Genomic DNA, 19,703 nt, shown 5'->3' on the forward strand with positions numbered 1-19,703 from the left:
TGCGATCTACAATCACATTTTCCTCAAAAAGAGCCGTCCTACGACCTACGAGACGTAAATGGGACTCAATGCAAAATCTGCTGCTTAGTGACCGTTTGCAAAGTGCAAAACCGAAAAAAATATGAAAAGGAAATATTCAATAACAACAATATGACTTATTGTAGTGTCACCAAACTTACAATACAAATAAAGCATTTCATCTGGATCATACTATACCTCTTACTTTGAGAACATATCATTAAATGTATTTCGTACTATTTTTTATTTATGTAAATAAGCATAAAATGATTAATAACTACAATATAACTCATAGTGTCACCAAACTCACGGGGTAAATAAAGCCTCTCATCTGGATCATACTATAACTCTTATTTTGGAAAAATATGCCTAAATGTATTTCTTACTACTTTTTATTTATGTAAATAAGCATAAAATTATTAAAAACTACAATATGACATGTTGTAGTGTCACCACAATCACAATACAAATAAAGCATCTCATCTGGATCATACTACACCTCTTACTTTGGGAAGATATTCTTAACTGTATTTATTACTATTCTTTTTTATTTATGTAAATAAGCACAACATTATTAATAACTACAATGTGACATGTTGTAGTGTCACCACACTCACAATACAAATTTACATAAATAGAAAATGCCAAAAATACATTTAAGAATATTTTACCAAAGTAAGAGGTGTAGTATGATCCAGATGATATGCTTTTTTTAACCCTGTGAGTTTGGTGACACTACAACGAGTCATATTGTAATTATTGAATATTTCCTTTTCATATTTTTTTCGGTTTTGCGCTTTGCAAACGGTCACTAAGCAGCAGATTTTGCATTGAGTCCCATTTACGTCTTGTAGGTCGTAGGACGGCTCTTTTTGAGGAAAATGTGATTGTAGCTCGCAGTCTACCTTGCTCTGATTGTTTCGTTGATGATTAATTAATTCGGAAAAGCCGAATCTGTGAATATTTTTCTATCTTTACCGAACTGGTTTTCGGGAACTTTTGGAAAAAATTGAATGACTACAATATGACTTGTTGTAGTGTCACCAAACTCACAGGGTAAATAAAGAATCTCATCTGGATCATACTACACCTTTTATTGTGGAAAGATATGCCTAAATATTTTACTTTGCTTCCATGAAACATCAAGCTTTTTTTTTTTTTTGGTTTCGTTTTGTTTTGTAATTGTCATCATGAAATAAACAATATCACATTTACTTCACATTGTGTCTTCTACATTGTTGTACAATCATCATTTGGCCTTTGAGGTCTGGCTTTTTGTCATTTGTAAGTAAGTGTTTCTACCTGTCAAAAGCAACCACTTCTTTTTCATTATTTGTCATTTCACAGTTTCAGCTTAGGGGTCTCATGCAGGCAAAACCAAGACACTTATATTGGAAAAAAATTTCTTATTTTTAGGAATTTAGTTCTTGGACATGGATATAATAGAAAAAGGCACTATTGTGGACTCAAGGGTTACTGAAAAATCATATAGAAAATGTGGGCCATCCTGCATGGATAACTGTGTTTTTGACATATATGGTAAATAAAATGCACGTCTTTACTGAAATGGAAAAACAATTTTGTGAAACAATTATTTTTAAATATACATCTATTCTATTCTACTCTACAGTCATCATTTAGCAGAAGCTTTTATCCAAAGCGACTTACATATGAGCGAGAACAACACAAGCACAAAAGCAAACAGTAGAGGACATCGTAGGAAGGTGCTCGGGGACTGTCCAGTTGGACGCAGCTCGTTACATAAAGTGCTGCAGGCTTTTTTTTTTTGTTTTTTTTTTTGTTGTTGTTTACTCCCTTCCCACCCCATAATATCACCTATGTTATAATACAAAGAATTAATACCATAAATTTTGTTGCAAAGAACTGGGCTAAGTTCTCCAACTTTCTAAAAATATAGCTATACTAAGTGTTGAAGTGCTCCTTGAAGAGCTGAGTCATTCCACCATCGTGGTACAACAGAGGAAAAGAGACTGGCTAGCGATTTAGTCCCACATATTGGTGGTAACACGAGGCGTCTTTTTTATTGGTGGAACGTAGCTGTCGTGAGGGAGTGTAGGCCTTGATTAGGGAGTGAAGGTAGACAGGAGCCGTTTGAGTTACTGTTTTGTAAGCCAGAAGCAAAGCTTTAAATTTGATGCGTGCTGCGACCGGAAGTCAGTGAAGAGCGATGAGCAGCGGAGTGACATGAGCTCGTTTGGGTTGGTTGAAAACCAGACGTGCTGCGGCGTTCTGGATCATCTGCAGAGGTTTAACTGAGCATGCAAGCAGACCTGCTAGTAGGGAATTGCAGTAATCGATGCGTGAGATGACCAGAGCTTGAACCAACAGCTGAATCGTGTGTTCTGTCAGGTACAGTCTGATTCTCTTGATGTTGTAGAGAGTATATCGGCAGGTACGGGCAACCGAGGCAACATGGACCTTAAAGGTCAACTGGTCATCCATCATGACACCCAGATTCCAGGTAGCAGATGTAGGAACAAGTGTGATTGAGTGAAGCTTAACACTGCTTTTTTTTACCCTGTGAGTTTGGTGACACTACAACACGTCATATTGTAGTTATTGAATATTTCCTTTTCATATTTTTTTCGGTTTTGCACTTTGCAAACGGTCACTAAGCAGCAGATTTTGCATTGAGTCCCATGTACGTCTCGTAGGTCGTAGGACGGCTCTTTTTGAGGAAAATGTGATTGTAGCTTGCAGTCTACCTTGCTCTGATTACGGTGTTGTGTCAGTTTTGGGGAAGTAATGTTCCGTTGATGAGTTATTGATTTGGAAAAGCCGAATCTGTGAATATTTTTCTATCTTTACCAAACTCCGAAAACCTTTAGGCAAAGAGGCGTTATGATAGTCTCCACAGTATTTGTAATGCGCTAAATCACCGGTAGATGGTGACAAAAAAGCTGCTCATTGCTATAGACATCATGCTCTGCTCTTTGTCTGCTGGAAACTATGACGCTCTGCTAGAAGAAGAGAAGAAGAAAATAGGGCCCTTCGAAGCGCAGTAGACTCACACAAAATCATAATAAGCTTTATAATAAAAACAGAGCTTATTTACAAAATATAGTGACATGATGATATAGTATATACTTTTTTGGCTATCTATCCTGACCCACATTGGTGGCGGTAATGGACCTCTATATTGTTTGCCAACTGCCAAAAAAACGGCACACTGTGTGCAGGTCCAGACCCTGAAATGTGGAAACATATGTTTGCCTCTGGAAGTTTAGCTTTTAGCGTGAGTTATGACTCTGAGAAATTCAGCCATTTTCATAATTATTATGGAAAAACGGTGTCATTAATGTAATTCACAGAAAGGATCCATCTTCAGGGCCATTTTGAACCATCTGGGCTTTCAGATGACCCACTAGCAGGGATCTGAAAAATTGGAAAATATTAATAAAAAATATGTGGTACTTTTTTTTTCATTTACATCAGTTAAAAATATGTATAATAAAATGTCTTTTTTCATTGCTTTCTCTGTTCTTAGGCGCTAAAGACGCCTTCCTCCAGAAGGGGTCAAAGTGTTTTCAGATCTCTGGCCTTATTTCTTCCTTATGGATGATGCAGTGGAGGGCCAACTGCAAGGCCCTCCCCAATAACCTCAGCAGAGATTTCTCAGCCATGTCTAAACCAAAAAGGAGCAAAATACCCACCATAAGGACGGATTTGGCAGATGTGCCCGAGATCGAGGTCATCTTAATCTGACAGGACGCGATGGCATTGCTGGAAAGAAGTGAGGAAGGTGGTGAAGGACACTGAGCTAAGATAGTGGCTGCTAATGAAGAGGGCGAGGGCGGCCCTGGGTTGGGAAAGCAGGGCTCTGGATTGAGACTGGGCTTTGCACGAGAGGGAGAAATCGATGGTGCGAGAAGGACACAGATGTTATGGTGTAGTGAACGACTGACTGTGTAGAAAGAGAGCAATGCTGGAGAGAACTTCACTAGAAAAAGAAGAGACAGAGACGACAGGAGATTGTGATAAGGTGAACGACTCGGGTGCAACAGACCGGAGTTGGACGTGACTTAAAGCTTAAAAAAATTGACAAAAACTGAACAAAATTTTCCTTTGGGAGAAAATTTCTTTTCAGCACATTTTTACTGATCATCTGCAGAATCCTGTGAAACAGAATTACAGTTGCAGCCTCTTTACCCAGAAAACATCCCCACCTTGCATCATTTTGATAATTTCATCCTTTCTCTTAGTTCTACTTGACAGTAACATTTTACAGACTAACCCTGAGCTGTTTCCAACTCGATTACATCATCACAGAAACCAAAATCCCCGTCATCTGCCTCCTTCGAGCCGTCAATAAAAACGTTGAGCCACTCCTAGATCGGAGAGGTCTTAAAAACGACTTTATTCACTTGTGGTTATTCCATACAGAGCACACAATAGCAAGCTGTTTAGCATTATTCGTAACCCCGTCCACAATCATAAACAACCCCCTCCCTCCTCCCAAATCAAACAATAGTCCTTAGTTGATCTGCTACACATCAGAGTCCTTGATGTAGACTATGGTGCACGGTTAAAACATCACGTTTTTTGAAGTGTAATATTCCAATTATTGCAGTTCATGTAAAAAAAAAAAAAAAAAAGAAAGAAAATAAAGAAAAGTCTTCTCAGTATATATATTTTTATATTACATTACAGACTTTACAACCAATGATTGCGTTTAAATGCGTTTTTTTTATTGCATTAGATACTCAATTTTCCTCTCATTAAGCTCCAGCTTCAATAAGTTTATGCTAACATACATCACCAAAAGTGTTCGATTAGTCGTGAATCTTTAATATTTATTTTTTATTTTTACAAAACAAACATATTTAAACATATTGGTTGGAAAGACACGTAACAGAAACATACATGCCGTTTGAGGATGTTTAATAAACTCATGTTTTTACTCTTAATCAAGTTGTGGAACAGTTTGGCTTTTGAGAAAGTTCACGTGTCTGCGTGTGAAATTGCATAAGTGAGTGTGCGTGTGCATTTGGGTTATTTTCATGTTTTATGTGTTGCTGTGCTCCTGGTGTGTAAATGTGAACAAGAAGAAGAGGGTAGAGCAGTGTGTATGTGCTTCAGAATCTCAGTCGTACGTGGTTGAAGGTGATGTGAAGTGTAAATTTTCCACACAGTTTTGCACTTTTATCAGCAGCATGTATGATGGCTCGTTGGGAACATGCCACTGAAACTGATTGTTTGGTTTGAGTGGTGAATATACTGTAAGTCTGCGTCAGTATGTACAAATATGTGTGCATGTGGTTGTATTTGTGTGGTTATATGAGATCCCCGATTGGTATACGTGGCAGGCAGATGTAAGCCTGCGGGGTCCTGCTGAGGTTGATGGGGTTGCCGTCCAAGCGGATGTCCTCCAGTGCGTTCCTGATGTAGTTGAAATCGTTCAGGTTGCAGAACGTGTCTTCGTGCATCATTTGAATGTTGTTACGCTACAAGAGAAGTGGGTCGATGCCATTTAGAAAAAATTTGATTAAAGATAACAAAACATAAAAATGGAGCTCATTTCATTTAACAATAGATAACTGTCCTTCGATGGACTGGTAAGCTGTCCAGGGTGTACCCTGCCTTTCACCCATAACACTGCTGGGATAGGCTCCAGCTTCCCTGCGACCCTTAATCGGACTAAGCGGTTAGGATAATTAATGAATGAATAAAAATAGACAACTCGTTTTAAAGGGATACCGTGTATCTTTGGACACAAACATGAGCATAGTGTGAGTAATAACAGATGATGGTTTGTGTGACTTTCTCCTCTTATTTGATTAAAATTTTGTCATGGTTGAACAAAGTAAGAAGATGAAAAGGTGTCTGAGGAGGGCAGAAACAGGAAAAAATTGGTAAAGATTTGGCTGGTTGAAGTCTGATGAAAGAACAGTGTGGCAGCAAAACACACTGTCTGTTCTAAGACTGCTAAGTTAGCTTTTTGCCTGTTCTGTACACATAGTTAAATGTGAGGAACTATTTCACATCGTTCAGCCAGCGTTTATTTAGAAGAATGGCAGTAAGCGCCGGATGAGCTGCAGAACGTTCCAGTATATGTTTGTCTGTCTTCAATTTGCTGTGTAGTAGAGGCTAAATGCGGCCAGCTGAAGCTAATCTGCTACAGATATATGCTAATTCCACTCCCTAAACATTTCCCTCCAAGTAGCCCTGCTTTGCATGCAATAAATGCATTTTCAGTAATTTATGTAAATATCAAAGAAGTAACAATAATTTACAACTGGTCTGGTTTACTTTATTGGTTTTCATGCACTGTTAATCAGAAGCAATACTACTACAATGACTTATAAGCTGTCCCTTATGCAAACATGATTCCATAGTGAAAGACAGGCTCATATATATACATTTATCTTTATTATGTCTCTGTTCACTTCGATGGACTGGCAACCTGTCAAGGGTATACCCTGCCTCTCGCCTGAAGTCTGCTGGGATAGGCTGTAGCTTCCCCGCGGCCCTTATTCGGATTAAGCGGTTTCAGAAAGTGAATAATGTCTCTGTTCAGGCTAAAGTTACGCAGCTGAGAGCTAACTGCACCAGTGTAGCATAGGCAACTTTAGCTGAGCCGCTGGGTTACGTGGGTACATGTGTAGAGACGATTGGAAAAGTAAAAGCAGCATTACAGGAGGTTTAGAAATGGGCATACTTTGTATATCCATGGAAACCCTGGAATACACCACTGGCTGGCTATCTCCAAGAAACCAAAGGCCAGTTCCTTGTGATTATTAGAAAATTGTCTTTGTGATTTTAGGATGATGACATCAATAAGTAATTGAGGCACGACTCTCATGTGCTTCTGTATGACAGTAGAGTAAAAGGCATGTTCATTGTCACATGCTTTTGTATTCACGCTTAATTTGGTCATTTGGACATTTGGTTGATTGCTTCACCACATAGATTAGATATGAGCCTAGAGTAGATGTACCTGTAGGTGTAGAGATCGCAGGCTGTCTGGGAGAGGCACTGGGATGTAATCAATGTTGTTGTCCGTTAGGTACAGGTACAGCAGGCCAGTCATATCCTGTAAAACAGTGGAACAATGAATCATGATTGATATGATGGACAATACTTTGGACAACACAAGATCTCAAACAGCTGAGGTGGAAGTTTGTGTTTTACTGAATTCAGCAGGATTTTCATCCAAACTTTTGTGCTATTAAGTCATGCATAGGAAACTACAGAGTTCATGCCACTACTGATCAGCATCGGTAAGATACTATACGTACTTTGAAGGCTTCTTTATGAATACCCTTTGAGCCGATTTTATTGTGGCTGGCATCAATCAAGGTCATGGTTTCCGGGAGAGATGGAAGCTGAGAGACGTCATTTTCCCGGATCACTAGCTCCTCCAGCTCCGGCAGACCCATGAAAGCTCTGTCCTCGATGGATGTTATCTCGTTGGCGGTCAAGTCGATCCTCTTCAGCTTGTCTGAGAGGCAAGAACACATTCTGAGATACCGATGTGAGTGATGAAGGCTCACCCCAAACTTCATCTTACTTGTCTAGTACTCATCTGGTTTCATTCAAAACAGGAAACATACTCATGAAGGCAAAGTCAGACTTGTTGATCTTGGTGATTTTGTTGTAGCGAGCGTAGAAGTGAGTGGTGTCTTTGGGCAGAGGTGGTACACTGGTCAGCTTCAAGTCATCACAGTAGACTGAACCACCGAGGCACGTGCACAACAAGCAAGTGGGCATTCCTGGAACACACCAATAAGAGGAAGAAGAGGAAAAAAATAGGACGGATTAGAAGGAAAAAACAAAAACCATGAAGCAGAATGCATTGTTTTTTATATAAGAATTCAAAACCATCAATCAAAGTGAGGATCCAGGCTGTGAGGCTTTCCAAAGACAACTGCGATGTTACTTCACTCTGTATTTGGTACTGACCTGTTCTGTCAACCTCAGTCTCATCAGGCTTCTCTGGCGGTTCGGGCTCTGGGAAACCAGAGCTGTCAATCTCTTCCTCACTGCCAGCCCCCTCCTGAGGGGTTTCTGGTGTGGTTGGAAACAGCTCCTCCTCTTGTTAGAGACAAGATTAGGTGTTAAAGCAACAGGTTAGACCAGCATGGACACGGGACGGGACACATGGCAACCAGTAGCTCACTGTTTGCCGCAGCAGGGAAGTTTAAGCAGTGTTAACTGAGAATTTATGAATGCAGGTTTGTGTTATTGATGACATGAAACGTGACAACGTGATCGTTAGAACAACACACACAATGAAGTGACCTCAATGGGTTGCGGAACAAGAATAATTTGGATTTTAAACAAGAGCTTTTGTAGGAAACAAGTCAAAGCTGCAGTTATTATCATGATATTAGGGATTTTCAGAACCAGCATCTCCAACTTGACCAGTTTTCTGACCAGTTTATTGTCTGTGGCCTGTTCCATAAACTGTCTTTAAAAAATGGAAATTAAAGTCCAACGCCTGACTTGAATGAACTCACACCAGTGGGAGGAAAAGACGGCCACATAAGTTTATAGAATCAGCCTGTTTACTGGATCAACAAAATCGGGTTTCTGGGAGTAAACAAAATTGTAATGATGTAACCTGACGTATAATTTAAAAAAAAAAAATCTGTCAATATTTCCCAGCCCATTATCATTTTCTGTGGTGTTGTAACGAGGAGCCCATGGCCTTAGTGTTAGCTCCTATGTGAGGGGTTATAGGTGGTTAAATGTTTGACTTCAGTGGTTTTCCAACCGTTTCTGCAGGATTTGACAATAGACTACAGTTTGTACACTGATAAAACTTGGCTTTCATTTCCAAAAATCTTGCTACATCTGCAGCTCTCTCAGTAAAGTTTATGCTTGTTTTTTTTCCCCTCCATATGCTTCCATAAGGAGAGTAAGATTCATAGTCAGCGTAGTAGAAAGCTGGTGGACAAGACCAAGAAAGAAGAAGCCTTTCAGTTTCTATTTCAGTGTCTGAGGTAGGGAATAGCTTTGGACCTGCCTTTAATGTGTTTCCAACATGTCTAGATCAGTTACTGACCTTTTTCAGGTTTAGGGACCACTGTCACAGGAATATCTCCAGAGGTAGAGACATCTATATCTCCAGAGGCAGAGACGTCTGTATCTCCAGAGGCAGAGACGTCTTTATCTCCAGAGGCTTCAATATCCCCTGAGGTTCCTGAGAACTCCCCGGAAACACCTGACACCTCTTTAGGGATAGTTTCAGGAATGAGGGGCGGCTCCTCCTCTTGTTGGAGTCAAGTTTAGGGTTAGGAGGTGAAGATTAAGAGGGAAAATCAATCAACCCGTTAACCGGTCAATCACACATTTTAGATGAGACAAGATGTTAGAAACACATGATTATGGACACAAATGAATTTTAGCACAAATGATTAAGCTCAACATTTAACCACGTTTAAAAATAAAGCAGTTAAATGGAATTTCAGACAGATCGTTAATGTCGATCATATAATCAATAACAAGATGCCAAAGCAGCATCAAGCTGACAGTTCTGTGGACATACTAACCTTCAAATATGAGAATTATCTTTGAGTCCCCGGACTCACCAGACTCCCCAGAAACTCCAGAGCTCCCAGATGCCCCTGAGATCAAAAGATCTCCTGAGAACCCAGAACCAGACTGGTCCCCAGAGCCTCCAGAAACCAGTGGGACGTCAATGTCAATTCCAGAGCCTCCAGAGGTGAAGTCCCCAGAGGCTCCGGAAGTAGCAGATCCCATAATATCCCCGGACCCCGAAAGATCCCCGGATATCAACAGATCCCCTGATACCAAGAACTCCCCCGATCCTCCGGAGCTGAGTATCTCTTCTGAAGCTCCAGAAATAAAAACGATGTCACCAGATTCCCCAGAAGTACCGGAGACCAGTGCGTCCTCTGGGCCTCCAGAACCTGAGGCCCCAGAAGCTCCTGAGGTTCCAGACCCTACGGAGCCCTCAAAATCCCCGGAGACATGAAGAATATGAATGGGGGTCAGACGCAGCTCCACCTCTTGTTAGAGACAAGATTAGGTATTAATAAACATATGAGACAAACAGGATCAGGTGACGATGATGATTTGGTTAAACAGACACGATGAACAACACATTTAACAGAGTTAAATGGATGACGTGCACATGGAACAGATGATTGTGAATGAAGCAGGTGATGAGCTGACAAGACAGCTTGGTTTTTGTTGTTTGGGCGAAGCTGTTTGCACAACTTCATAAGCTAAAGGATATGCACTGAGCTCCAACTGAGTGCACTCATTGATTAAATACTGCCTTCATTTTGGGAGAGCTGCTTTGCTTCTGTGTGCAGTTTCAGACCTTTCTGTGTGTCTGGGCCCATGAGAACGCCAGACCCCCCTGAGCCCTGAGGAACCAGCTGGGGTCTTAGGGGCTGCTCTTCTTCCTCTTCTTCTCCTTCCTCCTGCTCATCCACCTCCTCCCACTCGGCCACTTGTATCTCCTCCAATGACTCCTCAGGTCCAAGATAGTTTTCAGTCTCTGTCTGAGAAAGACACAGCAGCAGTAAGTCAGAGATAGACGACACATGGAGACAGTTGCATGTAAATGACGTGTTAGAACTTTTTCTTTTCTTTGAAGCAAAATTACACCCTGGTAATTAACCATACACTTATTTATTAACCCTGGAAAGCCAAACGTATCATATGACGAACACAGTTTATGAGACAATTTGCATCACTTCATGGAAGAAACTTTACTTAAGACCCTGTTGTACATCATGTGATCCTGGTCTGGTGCATCCAGAAAGCAGAAGATTACACTGCAAATAATTTCGACCTCTTTTACATATATGTGTATATATATACATATATATATATATATATATATATATATATATATATTGGAATTTTTAGTAACCCCGCACCAAAAACAAACACAAAAAAAAAAAAAGGGAAGAATTTTCGGATACAGTAGCTTGATGTCTCAAATTTGGTTTTAAAAAGTGACATTTGCCAAAGTTCTTGAATTGGGTAAAATATATCTTCAGTATATATGCTAAATTATAAGGCAACAAAGCTTTAAAAAAATCTTTATTTACACTGATTTAACAGCTTAAGAGCATTAATATCCCATTATGAAAAAAAACCCCCATTGCAATAAATGTAGGCTACATGGTGAATGTATGGCATGACTGCTGCATCAAAAAGAAGCATCTCACGAGACAAACAGTGAAATAATAACAATAATATAATGATAATATTAATCAATTTCATTTAATTTAAAAGCTGTCATAAAAACACAAAAGGACATTAGGCCTTAAAGTTAAATGCAGAAGCAGAAGATAATAGCAAATAAAATCAAATAACAATGAAGTTATAGGTAATTGGCCATTTTGAACAGGTATGATTTGAGTCTGGCAATCTTGCTGACGTCCGGCTGGTAAAGAGTTTCAGAGCCAGAGACTAGACCACCTGAAAGGCCAGAGGGGGGGCCGAAAGGTACAAAGAGGAGGAGTGAAAAGGGAGTATATCAGATAAATAAGGACAAAAGAAGAGGTGGATGGCCTTGAATGTGTACAGAAATATTCTGAAGTTGATATGATGTTTAACTGGTAGCGTAAGGGTGATGTGGTGGATGGAGGGGGTTCTGGTTATCATATGAGTAATCTGATTTGTGCCATTTATTTCATTTTAAGCTAAACTATTGTGACAAAACCCTTAAACAGCATTTGTTGTCCAGATCTTTTGATCACTGTCCCTCCAACTGAAACCATAAAAAAGGAAGTGCATTATTATTAAACAAACCCACTCACCAGCTACTTTCACAAATGTGTTCAGAATCAATCCTGTTTGCACATTTAGATGCTGAAATAATAATAATCCCTCTGAACTGATAAAAAAAAAAAAGAAGAAAACAACAAAAAAACAAGCTCTTGAATATTCAGCATCCTGTTGTATTTACATCCATGCATGCTGTTCTCATAATCTTTTCCACACGGTTATTTGCAGTGATGTGTTTATCGACTAATATGCAATAAACTTCAACCCTTCAATGCCTGGTGTATCATATTTAATATCATTCATTATCCTAACCGTTTAATCCAATGAAGGGTTGCAGGGAAGCTGGAGCCTATCCCAGCAGTCTTTGAGCAAAAGGCAGGGTACACCCTGGACAGCTTGCCAGTCCATCGCAGGGCCACACAGAGACAACCAACCACTCATGCTCACACCCATTCCTACGGGCAATTAAGAGTAACCACTGTGCAACCCTCATATTTAATATAGTTTCTGAAATTTATTTAAGACTTAAGGATACAAATTTAGCTCCTTTGCCACTGCTTAAAACATTTGCACTACAACAATTCTTTTATTTCACCTGGTAATATACCACACACTGATGCAATTTTTAATTCTTTTTCCATTCCAAAAAAAAAGGTTTTCTGCCCATTATTACATGGTTCTGGTATGAAAGGGTTAACATCTGCGGTCACCATTGAGGAAGCAATAAAGTACATGTCAAAGCAGTGCATTAAATCACAGTAATGAGTTCATATACTGTACTCTGGAGAGGATATTTTACACAGTATTTCTTCTTTCTCACCTTAATCTGTTTTCTTTTGCTTAAAAGTTTATCATGCGGTGAATTTAAATACATTTGGGATTGGCAGCTGCAGGATTTGCCTGCACTCCACATAGTTAGTCAGATTGAACCTTTTATGATTCATTCTTTTTCTTTTTTAGATGACAATTTGTACGTAAAAATAATAAATTAGACCTGTCGTGTGTTGTGGGAGAGTAACAGCCTCATTTCAAACCTATTGTGCTATGATTTATATTGCATGTTACTGTCCAACTCTTCCATCTTTGTCCTTTCTTTTTATGACAATTAACACTACATACACAGATAAACATAACATAAACATGACATAAACACAGATTAACATGGCAACTGTTAAAGTATATTTTAAAATGACATATTTCCACTATTAAAGTCTGAAACCAGTGGTTTCAGGGTTGTACCACTAGATGGCAGCACACTGTCACAGACTGAAGCATTGGAGTTGTACATGAGAGCAAAGCTCAGCCATAATGATCAGGAAGGATATTTCTGGAACACTGCCTGATGATCAAAGAGATAGTTGGGATAAACATTTAATCTTACAGTTGTCGATAATCATCTCCTGATTGCAGGTATTAATTTGGAAAGCAAGTGTGCTTCCATGGCAACCTGTTGCAACCAAACATTTGAATTGCTGTGTTAGGAGTAAAATCACTTTCACTCTAATTTCATAAGGTAACTTTACAGTTATGAAAATATAATTAAAGAAGGATGAGTATGCATCCTCTTAAGCTTCATGTTGGGAAATTTATTAAAAACAACTTTGCTTAGCCTCAAGTCAGTTTGTTGGAAGATGCAATTTTGTCATCCTCCACAGGAGGGCGATGAGCTCCTACGTTCTGCCACAGGTAGTACCTGACACTCTGGATGAATCAAGCCTCCAAAAGAGGAATGGTCCTTGTGGAACCAAGACACACATGGTAGCTCCATGGATCCATGTCTTCGCCTTTCTAACAAACTTTGACCAGAGTTAATTGGTGTCAATATGCCAAGAGGGGTCACAACAGAGGTATGCTGTAGGGAAATTCTGTGAAAATCCCATATTTAGGGATGAAGAAATATGACTAAATAATTGCAGCAGTGAAGAAGAGATATTCAGAGCAGAATGTCATAATCTACAGTTTGGCTGGGACACAGGTTGTGATACAACAAGGTGAGCCTTTGAAAAGTTAGTTCACGGCAGTGCTCCCCTTCATTTCCCCTTTTCCCAAAAGCAAACATATATGCCCGAAGGGGAAAAAGAGGTGAAAGGCTGGCAAACAAAACCTAAAAAAATAAGAAAATATTTTTCTGAAAAAAAAAAACAAAAAAAAAAAACAAACTCTGCATGGGAGTAAAGAGAGACACAGGCAGACGGGCTACGTGCCAAAACCGAATATTACGCTGTTGCTGTGGTTGATTGTGTAGTAATCAGTACATCAAGCTTATCCTTTTTTTTTTTTTTTTTTTTTTTTTTTAAATTAAGACTGTTGTGTGCAAGAGAAACTTAAATGTGCTTTTGCCACAAGACACAATAGTTGTCTCCAGAAGTATCAATAACCCCATGGGCATCAGCTTGATTTATAACCGCACACTGTACAGCATGTATCATGTCCAGGTGTTCAATCACACAAAAAGCCACGAAGGAGTTTCTAGCTCATATTTCTGAGCCCCTTCAGCTTACAGAGAATTTAAAATTCAGGAAGTGAGCTTATTTTCTTTTTTCAGCAAGTTAAGTAGTTGTCATCATATACATGGCTATTCTTAAAACCTGTATTAAAATAACAGAACAAGTTTTTAAATCTGATCTTCATCTCAGATTTGATAGTGTATATCAGTTCTTCTACTTTACAAACAATGGCCATGAGGATAGTTTTGTAAACAGGAAAAGGTAAGCTGCTTGTTCAATCACCAAAACTTGGAAAACCTGGAGACAACAATAATGTCATGGAAGTTTGTGAAAATGCAGCATAATGTTATCTTGGGGCACAAATGTCTTTTCTTTCATATATCAAGTTTTACAAATAACTGCAAATACCTATATAGTGTAGTGCCATATCATGATGCTGACACATAAGGAGGGTTTACCAACTTTATCTTTGTTGATGGTTTTAGTGATGAACAGTCAACCAAGAGATTGGAGTTAGCCTCCTTTGCTAAACCAAAAATTTATACATTTACAGAAGTATGAAAAGGTTTGCTGCTTATTTTCTTTGTGGTTAAGTTTAGGCAATTAAAGCTATCAATTGAAAAGTAAATAGTTAGAGTTAAGAACAAATACAGTAACTGCATCAAAAGATGATTAGTTTTATTATGATGAATCACCAAACTCATACATCCTCTATCTCTTCGCTCTGATCAAAAACACATGGTGTATCCCTAAGCCTGATCAAAACAGAAACCTTCCAATGATATCCTCCATTGTTTCAAAAGTTATGCTGACAGTCTAAATAAAAAACAAACAAACAACAAAAAAACAAACAAACAAAGAACCTCTATATACACCCATTCAAATAGTATAAATTCATCTAATCTGATACTAAGTTCAAATTCTTTCCTGACAAGCCTTTATAATGTCATTACTTAATGACATACCATCTCATGTTTTAATTCCTCAAAATGAGGTTTCGGGGGTGTTGCAGGCTTTTTTGAACATGTTTGGGAGTAATTATAGGTGTTTGAGAAGTTCTTAAGGTGAAACTGACCCAAAAAGATTTAGCTAATCTCAGATTTAGTCAAGCTTTGCTTTGTCTAAGGTCTACTTTGAGCTAAAGTAGGCTAAACAAAGCTAAGCTAAAGATAAGGTAAACAAAGTTAAGCTAAATAAAGCTAAGCTAAACAAAGTTGAGCTAAATAAAGCTAAGATAAAGATAAGCTAGACAAAGTTAAGCTAACTAAACTGAACAAAGCAAAGCTCTTGTATTTACAGTCTATGATGCAAAGCTAAGTATATCTAAGCTAACGGGTTGAGCGAACATTCACGTGTGTATTTTATCTACCCGCCTGACTGTAAGAAAACAAATATGTTCTTTTCTAACTATTTAACTACTGTTCTAGTTAAGAGAGAAAAAAAACAAAACATGCCCCCATAGTGAAATAGTCAAATAGTTTTTTTAAAAAAAATTTTTTTAATTGATAACATTAAGAGCATGCTGAAAAGCTTTTGATTGTGTTTACATATACATATGACTTCTCTTTTTTCATGATGTGAACAGAAAGAACTTTAGGCAACCCAACAGACAAAAACTAGATAAAATGTAAAATTAAAAAGAAAATAAGAAAGTCTTAATTTGTGAAAGCTGGAACATATTCATTTATTTCAAATATGTTAGCTCAAAATAATTCTGTTGTGACATGAAAAGACAAAAAGACAGCTAAACCCGCTCATGAATGTAAAACTGTAAGAGAAAGAATGAAAGTCCCCATTGAAATAAAGTGCCAGAAGAATCCAAAGACGGTGATTAAAGTATTAGAAAGCAGCAGACTGAGGATGATTTGCTTGGATAACAATGTAGATGAGCATTTCTTTCTTTCAAAAGAGACAAGCCCCGAAAAGAAAGAAGAGAAACGCCAAACAAGAGCTGCACACAAAAAGCAAAGACTCAGCATTCCAGAGGCTTGGAGCTCATCATCGCTTCATTTCTCCCCTGAGGTTGTCTGCATGCGTGCATGGAAAAATGGGAAAAAAAAGAAGATAAAATATCTATTTAATCGTTTGTCTTCAGACGTTCTGCCCCCTCACCTTGTCAACAAAGCTAAATAACAAATTCTGTCAAGAATCTCAACACTTCAATTATGAGTCAGAACTTTGTTTATTTGGTTAAAAGGCATAATAGACTCCCACAAAATCTTAGGTAATATACAATGCCATATCCAGCGTTGCTAAACTATACAAGCCATTCCCTTGCAGTAGCTTTCCTGTATTGAGCAATTTCATTTGCAGCACTAAGCCTTTCATCCTTACACAGTGCTCAGTCATGTTGACGAAAGCTTAAAAGCAACAGTGGTTGTTCTTGGTAACTGGTTAATTATGTTAAGGCGACAAAACACCTTAAATTGAGCAGGAAGAGATCATGATCTAAGCTCTTGCTGGATCTGTGCTGTGCTGTGGTACAGGCCTTTGGTAAGGACCATGGAGTCGGTGAAGTCCACATCAGGTTTAATTTAAATCGCTGACTTTAAGGGAGCCATCGGAATAGCCTTGACCATGCCTTGCCTGAATTTCCTTGTTAGATGATGGGGAATTTGGTTAGAGCCATTCATCCTGGTTTTCCCTGCAAGTTTACCATATCAAAGTCAACCTGCATCTCATTTAAAGGGCACTGTTGGTATCCGTTTGTCAAGTGAGAAGTCTTTTTCACTCTTTTAAAAGCTGCCAAACCAGTATGTTAATATTAATGATAGAACAGATCCCACATTGCGCTGTTATGCTTTTGATTTCCTTATGATTGAAGTTGTATACTTATTCAGGGGACACATTGGCAAAGATACATGCAGAGACATATGCAGAAAACTGCTTCCACGACAGCTTTTTAGCTTCCAGATCACTGACATAAACTCATATCTGTTAGAAATGCTGTTAGCTGCATTACACGGTTCTCTAACTAAATCAATAAATAAAAAATATATAGAATTCTTTCATTTCTCAGTGCAAAGAAAAATGAATCTGTCAAGTGGCCTCAATATTGATTGATTTCACAGCTTAATCTGCTCCAGGTGTGTGCAGGATTCTCAGGCATGGAAATCATCATGGTGGCTGGCAAGGGTATTAAGCTGAAATATTTTAGACACAGTGGTGCTGGAAAAAAAAATCTTGCTTCCAAATCACCCTTTGCTGCCTGTCTGCTCATTTACCCAACAACCTCGACAAAAAGCCAGGTGGTTAAAAAACATTATACATTCATAAACTACAGTTTGTATTATCTGAAAAATGAAAAATGATGTTTTTGGGGGTGGATTGTAAATGTTGGTGAGATTATAATTTATAGTCTTTGCTTCCACAGGTTTTCCATCGATCATTCTACATACAATGTGGTCATGACTTAACTCAGAAATGTTGCTGGGCGTACTTACAAGTTTACTTTTGCAATGAATTAAACAACGCATTTGTCAGGTGATTAAAGCAATAAAAATACATGATAGAAACAGCTTTTTGATAACAGCAAAGCAGTTTGAAGTGCAAGTGTGACACGTTATATACAAAATTCAGTTAATGAGTTTGAAAAACAGCATAATAATGCAAATAATTTGTTTGTGTGACCAAATATTGTGTTTAAAGGCTTGGCAAAACATTTTCTCCTGTACACAGTCATAAACGTTCCTACCTCAGGATCATCAGTTGTCAGTTCCTCGTCATAGTCATACTCAGTATCCTCGTTCTCCTCAAGCTCCACATCATAGTTAGCGCCGTCGTATGTATCTAAGTCCACTTGTCGGGAAAATCTGGGGCTGGCCACTGCCGCTTTAAGGACGAAGAGTCCGAATACGAGCTGCACAAACATCCTCATAGTCCACCTTGGCAAGGACAGACAGATGCTAATTAAAAAAGAGGATTTTCATCAAAGCATTTACACTCATATTATCATTTTTGCAATGCAACCAACCATAAAATCATCTTAAAAAACAGCTAACTTGGAATAACTGCAATGTTAGCTGACAGAGCATTCCTGTGCTGTATTCCTTTCGTGCTCAACAGATGCAGCTTTTATCATTTTCACATTTAAACAAGTCTATAATATTATTAGAATGAGCCATCTGTAGTCCTGCAGACCATCTGCAGAAGACTTTGGGTCCCCTGAGGTCACTGGACTCATTACCAAGGTGCAGACAGCTCAAGGGGATTAAACTATGAGGGGCTTGCTGCTCCAACGTGAAGCCATCTTGACTCAAAGCAATGCTCTTCTGTAGTGTGCCATTGAGAATCTGACAGGCTAAACAACACTGGTAAATACATGTTCATGCATTACAACTAGGTGGCTGTAAAGAAATTGGCTTGAATCTTGGACACAGCAATAAAATTGGTAAATACCTTTTTCAGTTTTTGAGTTAAAGCCGCAAAAAGATCTAATTCCACTTTCAAAGTGCAGTTGATTTATTATATTATCTTAAGTATTGTTTGTGTTATTTTTTTAATATTATTTTCTTCTTGATGTGGTTATTTGGACCAGAAAAATGCTAAATAAAGTGATGGTGATAACCAGTTGTAGCCTTACATGAAGTAATGCATGTCCACTAAAGTGAGACAACACTAATGGACATTAGGGACTGGCTTCAAATAATCTCTGATTTTAGTTCAAAAAGGCATAAACCTCTGTCATGAAATATAATTAAAACAGATTAAATGAACTAAAAGGATTCCCTTCCTCTTTGTACTGGTGGTCGAAATAATTTAATAATCCAAAGGTAGAAATTGTCAGAGAAACCCACCTCTGTTTGGTCAGCTTACAAAGACAAGTTTCTCACTCTCAGCTTGTCACATACTGACACTTAAGGTTCTGTACATCAGTTTTTAATGCACATGGTACCTGCTTGTTTTAACTCACAACACACTGCGTGTTGTCCTTCTGTGGTGCCAACTTTTAGCTTTACTGTCATAAAACAAGTAACAAAAATCATATGGGGAGTTTGGATGGGACTTGGTTGATAGAGACTCATTCGAGTTCATCCATGAAACTGCTGTCTTTACCCTTTTTAATTTGACTTTTTTTTAAATTTACTCCTGTATTATTTCAGTGGGAATTAAAAGAACTTGGCTCAAGTTCGGGAATAGTCATGGCTAGAGGCTTCTAGAGGCTTACGAAGACACATCACAACTTGGGAAACCCTTTATTTTCAGATTGGATGTTTTTGGGCCAGCTTCATGATTCAACACCAATGCTTAAGGCTCCTGACCAAGTCTTAGAGATGTGTTAGCAATGCTAATGGCTAAATTCTTATCTAAATATGTAGTTTGGCTAATCGCCAAATGATGTCCATGTTTCATGGATTTGCCACAAATACAGATCAGACTGGTTTAAACTGATAAATGATCCTAGAAGAAACAAAGTTCCTGAGTTTGTTTGGAGTTATTTCCACCAAATGACTTTATGGCTTAGCTAGAGATAGGCACACAGACAAAGCTTCGGTTTTAGGTTAA

At 38.5% G+C, this 19,703-nt stretch overlaps 1 protein-coding gene across 1 annotated transcript; it reads right to left on the reverse strand.

Annotated features, from left to right (window-relative positions):
* Positions 1-5,312: 5,312 nt before the first annotated feature.
* epyc (epiphycan) lies at positions 5,313-10,367 on the reverse strand (the record flags this gene model as incomplete). Its single annotated transcript, XM_079263055.1, has 5 exons — positions 10,331-10,367; positions 7,593-7,751; positions 7,278-7,480; positions 6,977-7,072; positions 5,313-5,483 (listed from the first exon to the last, which is right to left on the reverse strand). The coding sequence occupies exons 1-5, from the start codon at positions 10,350-10,352 to the stop codon at positions 5,313-5,315; spliced, it is 651 nt and encodes a 216-aa protein (XP_079119181.1). The 5' UTR covers positions 10,353-10,367.
* Positions 10,368-19,703: the final 9,336 nt, after the last annotated feature.

This window comes from Telmatherina bonti (assembly GCF_933228915.1).
Source record: "Telmatherina bonti genome assembly, chromosome: 23".
Classification (NCBI taxonomy): Eukaryota; Metazoa; Chordata; class Actinopteri; order Atheriniformes; family Telmatherinidae; genus Telmatherina; species Telmatherina bonti.